This window comes from Ahaetulla prasina, chromosome 2 (genome assembly GCF_028640845.1).
Source record: "Ahaetulla prasina isolate Xishuangbanna chromosome 2, ASM2864084v1, whole genome shotgun sequence".
In the NCBI taxonomy this organism is placed as follows: Eukaryota; Metazoa; Chordata; class Lepidosauria; order Squamata; family Colubridae; genus Ahaetulla; species Ahaetulla prasina.
Genome location: NC_080540.1, coordinates 6,758,788 through 6,770,665, shown reverse-complemented (window position 1 = coordinate 6,770,665; position 11,878 = coordinate 6,758,788). Strand labels below are relative to the sequence as shown.

The 11,878-nt window shown below is 47.8% G+C and overlaps 1 protein-coding gene across 1 annotated transcript in view; it reads left to right on the top strand.

Annotated features, from left to right (window-relative positions):
- The first annotated feature begins 8 nt into the window (after positions 1–8).
- LOC131189536 (uncharacterized) overlaps positions 9–11,878 on the top strand; it is a 34,815-nt gene continuing 22,945 nt past the window's right edge. Inside the window, exons 1-4 of the mRNA XM_058165665.1 lie at positions 9–677; positions 3,548–4,367; positions 7,636–7,762; positions 9,716–10,791. Of these exons, the coding sequence (XP_058021648.1) occupies positions 145–677; positions 3,548–4,367; positions 7,636–7,762; positions 9,716–10,791 (2,556 nt within the window). The 5' untranslated portion in view covers positions 9–144. The remainder of the gene's footprint in view (positions 678–3,547; positions 4,368–7,635; positions 7,763–9,715; positions 10,792–11,878) is intronic.

The following is an 11,878-nucleotide window of genomic DNA, read 5'->3' as shown; positions in this document are numbered from 1 at the left end:
GCGCTTCTGCGCAGGCGCAAGCCTCGGAGCCCTTAAGTGACTTCTCGAGCCCGCCCGAGTCTCCGCCCCCGCCCCACCCCACCCCCAAGTTGGCGAGTTGGGCGGTCCCGCCGGCGTCTCCCGACTCGGTCGCTGGGCCGCACCATGGCTTCGGCGGGGGTGGAGAAGCGGAAGCGGGTCAACCTGAGCGTGAAGCAGAAGCTGGAGCTGATCGAGAAGCTGGAGTCGGGCTGGTCGGTGGCGCGGGTGTGCGAGGAGTACGGCGTGAAGAAGCAGACGGTGTCGGACATCCGCAAAGCCAAGGAGAAGCTGAAGAAGTTCGTGCTGATGTGCGACGTCGACTCGACCGGCACCGGCGCGGAGATCGGGGCCAGGAAGCACATGAAGATGTCCCAGGAGGCCTCCCTGGAGGAAGCGGTGCTCAGGTGGTACGTGGAGCAGCGGGCCGGAGGAGCCAAGGTCCGCCGGGTCGACCTCAAGGCCGCCGCCAACGCTTTCGCGGCCGACATGAAACTCAACTTCAAGGCCAGCGACGGCTGGATCTGGCGCTTCTACAAGCGACACGGCATCGACCACAAGCGAGCCCGCGCTGGGGAGGCCGCCGCCGGCGAGGACGAGGAAGGGATGGAGCCGCTGGGCAGCGGCTTCTACAAGCGCTACATCATGTCACAGATCAGGTGGGATCACCGCCTGGCCGGACCTCCAAGGTCCAACATACCCCCCCCCCAAAAAAAAACCCATTGCAATAGGAGTCAATATGAAGATGCTGCAACAGCCGCAGAGCCGCCTTTTTTTTTCCCCCCAGGGCCGAATGGTCACTAAAGGAACTGTCATGAAACCGAGAACTATACTTTGCTTAAGCTCGGAAAGCCATTTAGGCTGTGACAATTCGCCACAGTCAACTCGCTACGGCCAGCTCGCCGAAAGACAACTCGCCACAGGACATCCTGGCGGAGGACACAAGTTACACGAATATCAAAAGAAATGGTGGAATAGAATCATGAAAGGAAGGACGCGAAAAAAGGGACGGAATGAAATGTGAAGGGCAAAAATTAAAATGATTCTTAACTTTATTTTATTAGAATTGTTAAAATGTCCCACGGCAAGTTGGCTGCGATGAATTGGCTGCGGCAAAAGTTGTCTCTTTCCTTTAGCCCCTGCAAGAGGACGGCTGCGGCTTGAGCCTCAGACCTGGAAGTGCGCACAAACACATACGCACACAACCATCCTCATTTCCTAAATCACAATTGAATTTCCGACCTCTCTAAGGCGCCCCTTAAAGCCGGAGCATCTCTTAAAGCAAGGGTCCCCAATCCCCCCCCCAAACCGTGGCACACCACTGGGCCGTGGCCTTTTCGCAACCGGGCCGCACCAGTTAGCATGTTGAGAGCTGTCCACATGTGCATTCTGACCCTCCCAACTCAAATGGCCCGGTTGCAAATTAGGACACAGCCCAGGGAGATTGCGGACCCCTACTTTAAGGGACGCTCTGGCTTTAATGGACATCCTTCCAGAGGTTGGAAATTCAGTTTTGGGATGGTTGTGCGCATTTCCACGTGTGAGGCTCAAGCTGCAGATGTCGTCCTGCAGGGGCTAAATAGTTTTGTGAACTTAACTAGCAATAGCACTTAGACTTATATACCGCTTCACAGTGCTTTTACAGCCCTCTCTAAGAATCAGCATATTGCTCCCAACAGTCTGGGTCCTCATTTTAACAATCTTGGAAGGATGGAAGGCTGAGGCAACCTTGAGCCTGGTTAGACTCGAATTGCTAAATTGCAGGTAGCTGTCAGCAGAAGTAGCCTGCAGTACTGCGTTTTAACCACTATACCACCACAGTATAGAGGTAATCCTCACTTTACAACAGTTCCTTTAGTGACCGTTCAAAGCTACATTGGCACTGAAAAAAGTGGCTCAATGGCCGTTCCAGCATCCTCGTGGTCACATGATCAAAATTCAGATGCTTGGCTATTAACTCATATTTATGACGGTTACAGTGTCCCGGGGTCGCGGGATCCCTGTTTGCGACTTTCTGGCAAGCAAAGTCAATGAATGGGAAAGCCAGATTCGCTTAACAACTTCATAACTGATTTAACAACCGGTGATTCACTTAAGAACGGTGGCAAGAAAGGTCGTAAAATGGGACAAATGTCACTTAACATGTTTCACTTAACAACAGAAATTGTGGCCTCAATTGTGGTCGTAAGTTTAAGAATGCCCTATATAGTCTTTGTTGCCCTATGGGAACCTGAGAATCAAAGGATGGAAATATTGGAATGAACCATAGAGATCATCTAATCCAGAGGTGAGGAACTACTGTATAGATAGTTGTTCAGTCAAGAATGAGTGGAAATCACATCAGAAAGGTCCATGGTAGAGAAAAAAACTTCTGAACAAGTATGGAGACTTTCTGCATAATTAGAATAGAATAAAATAGAATTTTTATTGGCCAAGTGTGATTGGACACACAAGGAATTTGTCTTGGTGCATATGCTCTCAGTGTACATAAAAGAAAAGATACCTTCATCAAGGTACAACATTTACAACACAATTGATGGTCAATATATCAATATAAATCATAAGGATTTAGAAAAGTGTCATTAAACTATGTTACGTTGATTGTCTCATCCCAAGCCTATACCTGGGTGGCCCTAAGTCACCCTGGTATAACAGCCATTTCCCAAAATATGAGGCTGAAGGAGCCAGAATCCTTGACTTGTTTATTTCATTCATGGTTCAGTAACAATTATGTTACTAACTTCACAACTGCAGTGATTCACTTAACAACCGTGGTAAGAAAAGTCATAAAATGGGGCAAAAACTCAACAAATATCTCGCTTAGCAACATACGTCTTTGGCTTAATTGTGGTTGTAAGTCATAGACTATCTGTATCAGCTGCTTTATAACTCCTTTCAAACTACAGTAGTCGCCAATATTATGGAAACCTTTTGGGAAACGTGTATTTTCTAAAACTAGCTAATAACACCACTTTTTCTTGGAGTAGAACCATAAAAGTATACATCAATGGAAAGATAATTTAATCAAGAATGTAATGCAATAAGGTTTATGAAGGATTCGCTATTAGAATAGCAGTTACAATATAAAGAAAAGTGAAACACATAGAAAAAAATGAGATATACAAAAATTATCACGTCAGTTAATATTTAGTTGGGCAACCTTTAGCATGAATTACGGCCTTACAACACCTTCCCATGGAGTGAACCAAGTCTTTGAGTTCTGCATCTGTTATAATGTGAAACCAAGATTGAATGATTGCTTCTATTAACTGGGTTTTATTTCTGGGTTGCTTCTGACTAAGAAGTTTCTTTAGTCAGCTCCATAGATTTTCAATTGGGTGAAGGTCTGGGCTCTTCCCAGGCCATTCCAGCAGTGGAATATGATTATCTTGAAACTCCAAAAAAAAAAAAAGTGGTGTTATTAGCCATCAAATACACTTTTCTCAAAAGGTTTCCACAATTTTGGCCACTATTGTATATTAGGTTCCTTAAGTTTGGTCTTCTAAATCTGATTTTTGAAAAATTCTAGATCCAAGAGCAAAGAGGCGGCAGAGAAAGCAATGAAAGAGAAAAATTGTGCAGATCCCCAGTGGAAGGGAGGACCAGAAAATCCCACCAATCCAGTTCAGCCTCTCTATATTTCAGAACCAAAATTAGAAGAAACAGATCTGGGAAAACTCCCTTGTGAAATTCAGCCTCCCTCCCTTTCTGAGCAGCCAGGATGGGGAGCGTCACAAAAAAGTAAAAGAGAGCCGTTCCGCGGGATGGAAGAACGCTGGGAAGCCCAGTGGCAGCAGTTCCTCAAGACCCTGCAACCCGCCCACACAGGAGGAGACAATCTAGGTTTTTCGGAGACTTCTCCTTGGGAAGATACCAAGGCCTTTCTAGCGTCCTTTGAGCAGGTGGCCCAAGCCTGTCAGTGGCCTTCAGAACGGTGGGTGGCCCATCTTCTACCAGCACTGAGTGGAGAAGCCGAAGAAGTCTTCCGAAGTCTGGAAGCTAGAGATCGGGAGGACTATGGGAAGGTGAAGGCCGCCATTTTGCGAGGGGAAGCCCTGAAAATGGAGGTGCAGCGCCAACATTTTCGGCAGTTCTGCTGCCAGGAGGTGGAAGATCCCCGAAGGCTCCATAGCCAACTCCAGGAGCTTTGTCTCCAGTGGCTGAAGCCGGAGAGACATACCAAGGAGCAGATTCTGGAGCTGCTGATTCTGGAGCAGTTCCTGGCTAGCCTCCCATCGGATCTCCAGAGCTGGATCCGAGCAGGAGGAGCAGACACGTGTTCCCAGGCGGTGGCTCTCGTGGAGGACTTCCTGAGGAGCCAGCAGGAAGTCAAATCAGAGTCATATGAGGTATGGTTTAAAGATTACAATCCCAGCCTTTTGTGTTACTGAATGTGGATTAGGTTGCTAGGTAAAAGTAAAGGTTCCCCTCGCTAGTTGTTCCTGACTCTAGGGGGTGCTGCTCATCTCCATTTCAAAGCGGAAGAGCCAGCGCTGTCTGAAGACGTCTCTGTGGTCATGTGGCCAGCACAACTAAACACCAAAGGTACACGGAACGCTGTTACCTTCCCACCAAAGGTGGTCCCTATTTTTCTACTTGCATTTTTTGCCTGCTTTCGAACTGCTAGGTTGGTAGAAGCTGGGACAAGTAATGGGAGCTCGCCCCACTACACGGCACTCGGGATTCGAACCGCTGAACTGCCGACCTTTCGATCGACAAGCTCAGCGTTTTAGCCACTGAGCCACAGTTCTTCACTTGAAAATTAGCTGCATTTGTAATATAACAGAGTGAGGGTTAGCTGAATTCCGTTCCGTGCAAAAAGATCACCGCGTGTGTGGTGTTTTTTTTTTTCAAAAATTGATCAATTAAATAAGAATAGCTAGTCCTTGACTTATGACCACCACTGAGCCCAAAATGTCTGTTGTGAACAAGGCAGCTGTTAAGTGAGCTTTGTTCCATTTACAACTTTTCTTGCCATAGTTGTGAATCCCTGCGGTTGTTCAGTTAGTAACACAGTTGTAAAGTGAGCCTGAATTCCCCATTGACTTTGCTTGGTAGAAGGACGCAAAAGGTGATTGCATGACCCCGGGGATGCTGCAACAGTTATAAGTGAGAAAAAATAGTCACGGGGCACTTTTGCCAGTGTCGTCGTAACTTCGAACGGTCATTAAATGAAAGATTGTAAGTCGAGGACTATCTATATATATTAAGGCAGAGGTTTGCAATGCAAAACAAAAGCAACAAGCATTTGGAAGGGATGAATTTGACGGTTTCAGGCCAGGATGGCTACCTTATTAGGATCTATAACAATTTTACCTCAGCCAACTGGCCGCGGGACAACTTGCTGTGGGGCAAGAGTTACACGAATATCAAAGAACTAGTGGAATAAAATCTGTCAGAGTTTGTTGCAGTACATCTAACCAGCACACAAGTAAATGAACTTCAGTAGGATTCAAATTATATAAGAAACTTCTTTATATACAATACCATACAGTAGAATTCAGTATACAATATCAGGAACCCAAGCAATATTCATAGAAGCAAGTCATTACAGAGTAGAGACAAACAGGGGGTATATATTGTTGTTCTGTCCCCCCACCTCAGTCCAGGAGGCATGAGAAAAGACTCAATTAGCTGGCAATTGAATCCATGGCAGCTATCAGCTCTGGCAGCAACCCAGCGAGCGTCTGCCAAGGTTTTTCTGTTACCTTTTTTGATGCCGGTGTGTCAACCAGGAAGCCAGGAATAAACAGCACTTCAGCTCAAGTTCTCTCCAGGCAATTGGATTTGTTCGTCACGAAGCAGTATAGCAGCCCCTCCTGCTTTTATACCCTGTGGGGTGTGGCTCCGTGATTCAGCACTTCCTAGGCCAGCTCCATCCCTGCTTCTGTTGTTCCCACCTCTCTTGTCTACAAAACCTGGGATCTAACCAGGACTGATTGTCCTCAGCTGGGTCTGGAAACGTTTCCTGGGCGAGGGGAGATACAGGAGACAGAGGCCTCGCCACCTCTTCCACCTGGCCTGCCTCTGGCTCCTGGAGCTGAGCCAGGGAGGCCGGCCCTGTAGAAGGAAGCCCTGACGGCCCTTCCCCCTCACTCTCTGAGTCACGCTCTGGCAGGGGGCCAGGCCCTGGGAGGGGGGGGCTGGAGCCACAACACTTGTATAGAGCAAGGGTGAAATGCTCCCGGTTCGGACCGGATCGCCCGATCCGGTAGTGATGACGGTGGGTGGTTCAGAGAACCGGTAGCAAAAATCCCTGCCCCCCCCCATGGGGGGCAGGGCAAAAAAAATGCTTTTAAAAGTAAAAAAAAAATGATTGCATGGCTCAGCTGGGAGCTAGCCAAAAAACAGGGGGGGGGAAATCCATTTTTCCTCCCAGCAGGCTTCAGGGACTCCCCCCACCCCGTCTTTTTGTTTGGCTAGCAGGACTCACACCCACCCCTGTTTTTTGATTTGGCTAGCAGGCTTCAGGGAAGCGTGCTGGGAGAAAAAACAGGGTGTGTGGGGGGGATTTGTTTTTGAGAGGGAAAGAGAGAGAGAGAGAAAGAAAGGAGAGAGGCAGGGAAGGAAGGAAGGAGAGGAAGGAAGGATTACAAACCTGGCACTAGACACAGCTTCAGAGAATAATCCAGGGCTGGAAGAGACCTGGAGGTCATCTAGTCCAACCCTGCTCCAGCAGGACATTGTTAGTGAGCTCATTAAATGGCTTGTATGATTATTATTATTATTATTTATTAAATTTTTATACCGCCCTTCTCCCGAAGGACTCAGGGCGGTGTACAGCCGGAAATAAAATACAAAATATGTACAATTAAAACAAATTAAAACATAGCAAAATTACAAAAACGGCTAATAATTAAAATTAAATTTAAAATATTTAAGAATATTAATAAAACCCCAATTTAAAATCAAACTATTATGCCAGTCCCGCTTGAATAAATAAGTATGTTTTTAGCTCACGACGGAAGGTCCGAAGATCAGGCACTTGACGTAGGCCAGGGGGAAGTTCATTCCAGAGCGTCGATGCTCCCACAGAGAAGGCCCTACTCCTGGGGGCCGCCAGCCGACACTGTTTGGCGGACGGCACTCTGAGGAGACCCTCTCTATGAGAGCATACGGGTCGGTGGGAGGCATAGGATGATGTCTTGTTGCTGGGGCGGCAGGCAGGGGTGTTATTTTATTATAATATTTTATTAATTTATTATATGATTCTCTTTTTTTAAGAGTTTTATTATTTTTTGATATGATGTTTTTAATATTCTTGTAAGCCGCCTTGAGTCGCCATGTGCGAATAGGCAGCAATATAAATCTAAATAACTCAATAAATAAATAATTAAGGAGAAATTTTTGGACAGAGAGAACAATCAACCAATAGAACAGAAGTTGCTTTCAGAAGCTGTGGGAGCTTCATCCCTGGAGGCTTTCAAGAAGAGACTGGACTGCCATTTGTCTGAAATGGTGTAGGGTCTCCTCCTTGAGCAGGGGGTTGGACTAGATGACCTACAAGGTCCCTTCCAACCCTGTCAATTCTATTTTAACTTTGAACTGTTGCTGAATGAAGGGTTATAAGGCAATGGCTACCTATATCCCTAAGTCAGATTTTGGACTCTTTTGCAGGGGCCAGGGCTGATCCAGGAAGTGGCTGTGAGTTTTCTCACCTCTGAGCAGACGCCGTTAATTCCCGCAGAGAGGCAGCTTGATTGCAAGATCAAGCAAGAGGAGGAGGATGGGGGCAATTCAGAAGGTAAGATAAATGTCTTAGACCAAGGGTTTCCAACCTTGGTCCCTTTAACACTTGTTTATGTTTATGTTTATTTAAATTTTTATACCGCCCTTCTCCCGAAGGACTCAGGGCGGTGTACAGCCAAGATTAAAACAATTAAATATACAAAATTAAAATAGCAATTAAAATACATATTCAATAAATGGCCGAATTAAAACCGTCAAATTGACCGATACTAAAATACCCCAATAAAATTATTAAAAATTCAAAAATTTAAAAATGTAAAAATCAAGCCAGTCCCGCTTGGGTAAACAAATAAGTTTTCAATTCACGGCGAAAGGTCCGAAGGTCAGGTAGTTGGCGCAAACCGGGGGGAAGTTCGTTCCAGAGGGTAGGAGCTCCAACAGAGAAGGCCCTTCCCCTGGGGGCCGCCAGCCGACATTGCTTGGCGGACGGCACCCTGAGAAGACCCTCTCTGTGTGAGCGTACGGGTCGGTGGGAGGCATAAGGTAACTTGTGGACTTCAACTCCCAGAATTCAACTCCCAGGAACTCTGGGAGTTGAAGTCCATAAGTCTTAAAGTGGCCAAGGTTGGAGAGCTCTGTCTTAGACTAACCCACACAGCTCAGATCACTTGCCAGAATACATACCTGTGATGGCGAACCTATGGCACACGTGCCACAGGTGGCAGGCAGCGCCCTTTTCTGTAGGAATGCGAGCCGTCGCCTCAGTTTAGCTCCACCGCGCATGCGTGCACACCTCCCACCCGCTGGCTGGTCGTTGGGTCTCTGCTGCGCATGCACGAGGGGGTGGGGCGCATGTGCAGGGGGAACGTACGGATTACATTTTGGGGGTTCGCGTGCGCTTTGGGCACTCAGGCCAGAAAAGGTTAGCCATCACTGACATATACACATGATAAGACCCAAAAGTTTATCATGAGTGACCTAGAAATGCAATGAACAACGTAGAAACAAATCAATAAATAGCATTTCCCAAGATCAGAGTCTGAACACTGATCCAGCAGTAGCTTAGCCAGTGAGGGATGTAGAATAGAATAGAATAGAATTGATTGGACACACAAGGAATTTGTCTTGGTGCATACGCTCTCAGTGTACATAAAAGAAAAGATACCTTCATCAAGAATCATAAGGTACAACACTTAATGATAGTCAGGAAACAATCAATATAAATCATAAGGATACAAGCAACAAAGTTACAGTCATACAATCATATGATGGGAACTATGAGAAGATTAATAGTAATGCAGATTTAGTAATTTGTTTAGCAGAGTGATGGCCTTCGGGAAAAAACTGTTCTTGTGTCTTGTTGTTCTGGTGTGCAGTGCTCTATAGCATCGTTTTGAGGGTAGGAGTTGAAACAGTTTATGTCCAGGATGTGAGAGATCTGTAAATATTTTCACAGCCCTCTTTTTGACTCGTGCAATATACAGGTCCTCAATGGAAGGCAGGCTGGTAGCCATTGTTTTTTCTGCAGTTCTAATTATCCTCTGAAGTCTGTGTCTGTCTTGTTGGGTTGCAGAACCGAACCAGACAGTTATAGAGGTGCAGATGACAGACTCAATAATTCCTCTGTAGAACTGAATCAGCAGCTCCTTGGGCAGTTTGAGCTTACTGAGTTGGCGCAGAAAGAACAGTCTTTGTTGTCCTTTTTTGATGATGTATTTGACATTAGCTGTCCATTTTAGATCTTGTGATATGATAGAACCTAGAAATTTGAAGGTCTCTACTGCTGATACTGTGTTATCTAGTATTGTGAGAGGTGGAAGTAGGGAAGGGTTTCTCCTCAACTCTACCACTATTTCTACGTTTTGAGTGTGCTCAGTTCCAGATTGTTCTGGTCGCACCAGAAGGCTAGTTGTTCAACCTCCCGTCTGTAGATTATAGATGTAGATTGTTGATCTGAAAATCTGGTCCTCGGCTCTCTTGAGTAACTTCTTTTTCCACTCTCTTCCAGCCGCTGATGAGTGGATCGCTGAGTTGAAAGAGGGGGATGACACTGAGGCCGTGAAGCTCCAGGGGACCCCTTGGGACAGTCTCCCCAAGCCCCAGGAGGACAGAGACACCTCAGTGATCCGCGATGCTGTTTCGAAGCAGAAGAGAGAAGATGGCTCAAGTCAGCCCATGGTTGAAATCTTTCCTCTGGCAGGAGAGGAGAGAAACCTAAGCCCACCGGTGATCAAGAAACGGTATCGGATTCGGGGGAAGAAGACCTGTTCCGTCTGCAGCAAGACCTTCAGCCGGAGCACGGTGCTGGCCGCGCACCAGAGGACCCACACGGGGGAAAAGCCATTCGTGTGCCAGAACTGTGGGAAGTGCTTCAGCTTCAAATCGGCCCTGGTTGTGCACGAGAGGACCCACACGGGCGAGAGGCCCTATTCGTGCAATCGGTGCGGGAAAAGCTTCACCGTCAGCTGGGTCCTTACCAGGCACTACCGAGTCCATGCTAAAAAAGACCAGATGGGCTGCTTGGAGTGCGGGAAGAGCTTCACCCAAAAGTCTCAGCTGCTCAGTCACCAGAAAGTCCACGTCAGGGAGAAGCCCTTCCGATGGACCCAGCCCGGGGAAGCCTTTGGTGGTTGCGCCATGACCGTTAAGAGACAGGAAGTTTCCTGCTCCGGGGAGACAAAGCCCTTCAGATGCCCGGATTGTGAAAAGTCCTTCAACACATCCTCCCAATTGGACAGGCATCACCGGGTGCACACGGGGGAGAGGCCCTTCACGTGCTCCGAGTGCGGGAAGAGCTTCAGGCAGTGGCAGATTCTGATGGTGCACAAGAGGATTCACACGGGCGAGAAGCCCTTCAAATGTGCCACCTGCGGGAAATGCTTTTCTAACCAGGCCAGCCACATCCGTCATCGGAAAGTCCACACAGGGGAGAGGCCGCACCTCTGTGCCATCTGCGGAAAACGGTTCCCCCATCATGCAGTTCTCGCGAAGCACCAGAAAATCCACACCCGGGAAGCCTTAAACAGTCACAAGAAGGTGGTGGAGGAGAAAAAGGCGGAGGAGGAACGAGCGAAAGAAATGTCATAAAAGGGGAATGGGAGTGCTCTGGTTTGGGAAGCTGGGACCGGGAAAGGCATCCTTTCCTAACCCCATGGCCTCCAGATGTGTGGAACCTCTGGCCGCTTTGGGTGGAAGTGTCAAGGATTGTATTGGATCTCTGAAAATACTCGGTTCAGGAAGGTTTGACCGTGCAAATCTGCAGTGTGTTCCCATGCAGGCCCTTGTGAAGCACTTGGTAGGCTCCAGTTCTTGACGCCTGCCCCAGCACTTGCGTAGGAGAAGCACCCATCACCTCACTGGGACGTTCCACAACCTTCCTGGTGTTTGTGTCTCGGAGCTTAAGTTGGGTGGGTTCTCAGCTAGGTGATGAGGGCTTATTGGATGTCTGTGAAGTTGATAGTCTCAGGGTTTTAGGATCTTCAAGCTATACCTGTAGCGACTCGGTGAAGTAGTTGATAGAAGACAAGGAGTCTATGTAATGGTTGCATTTTTATTGCCTAAAAATATGCTGTTCCTCAACCATGGCCAGTTTAAGTTAGCTGACTGACTGGAGAATTCTGGGAGTTGAAGTCCACCTATCATAAAACCTTGCCAGAGTTTGGGAGAACAGCGGCCTCACAACACTGGGTGGGCATATCATAGGAAGCACGTTTTGCTTGGGGTTGCAATTTGGAAGTTTGGTTGAACCATCTTGGGTGGACTGCAATCGGGGGTGGAAAAAAACCTGACATCTGGAACTGGGCTCGTTCAGGTTGTGGCTGACACAAAATCCAAGAGGGGTTTTATTGGGTGAGTAGCCACAACATTCAAGCCCTACTCGCCTGTCTTCTTCCCACCTGTGGCGTGTGTGCCTTGCACCCATGTCCCAAGTAGGGAAATGAAGAGGCTGGGAAGATGTGAGGTGAGCCTATAGGGCAGTGATGGCTAACCTTTTGACCATCACATGCCGGGGGGGGGTGTTGCACATGCGCGTGCCCACACCCATAATTCTATATGCCCTGTATAGGTGGGACTGGAAGTTGGCAAACGGGCCTTTTTCGGCCTCCGGTGGACCTCTGGGGGGGGGGAGGCCGTTTTGGCCCTCCCCAGACTCCTAGAGAGGCCCTGGAGG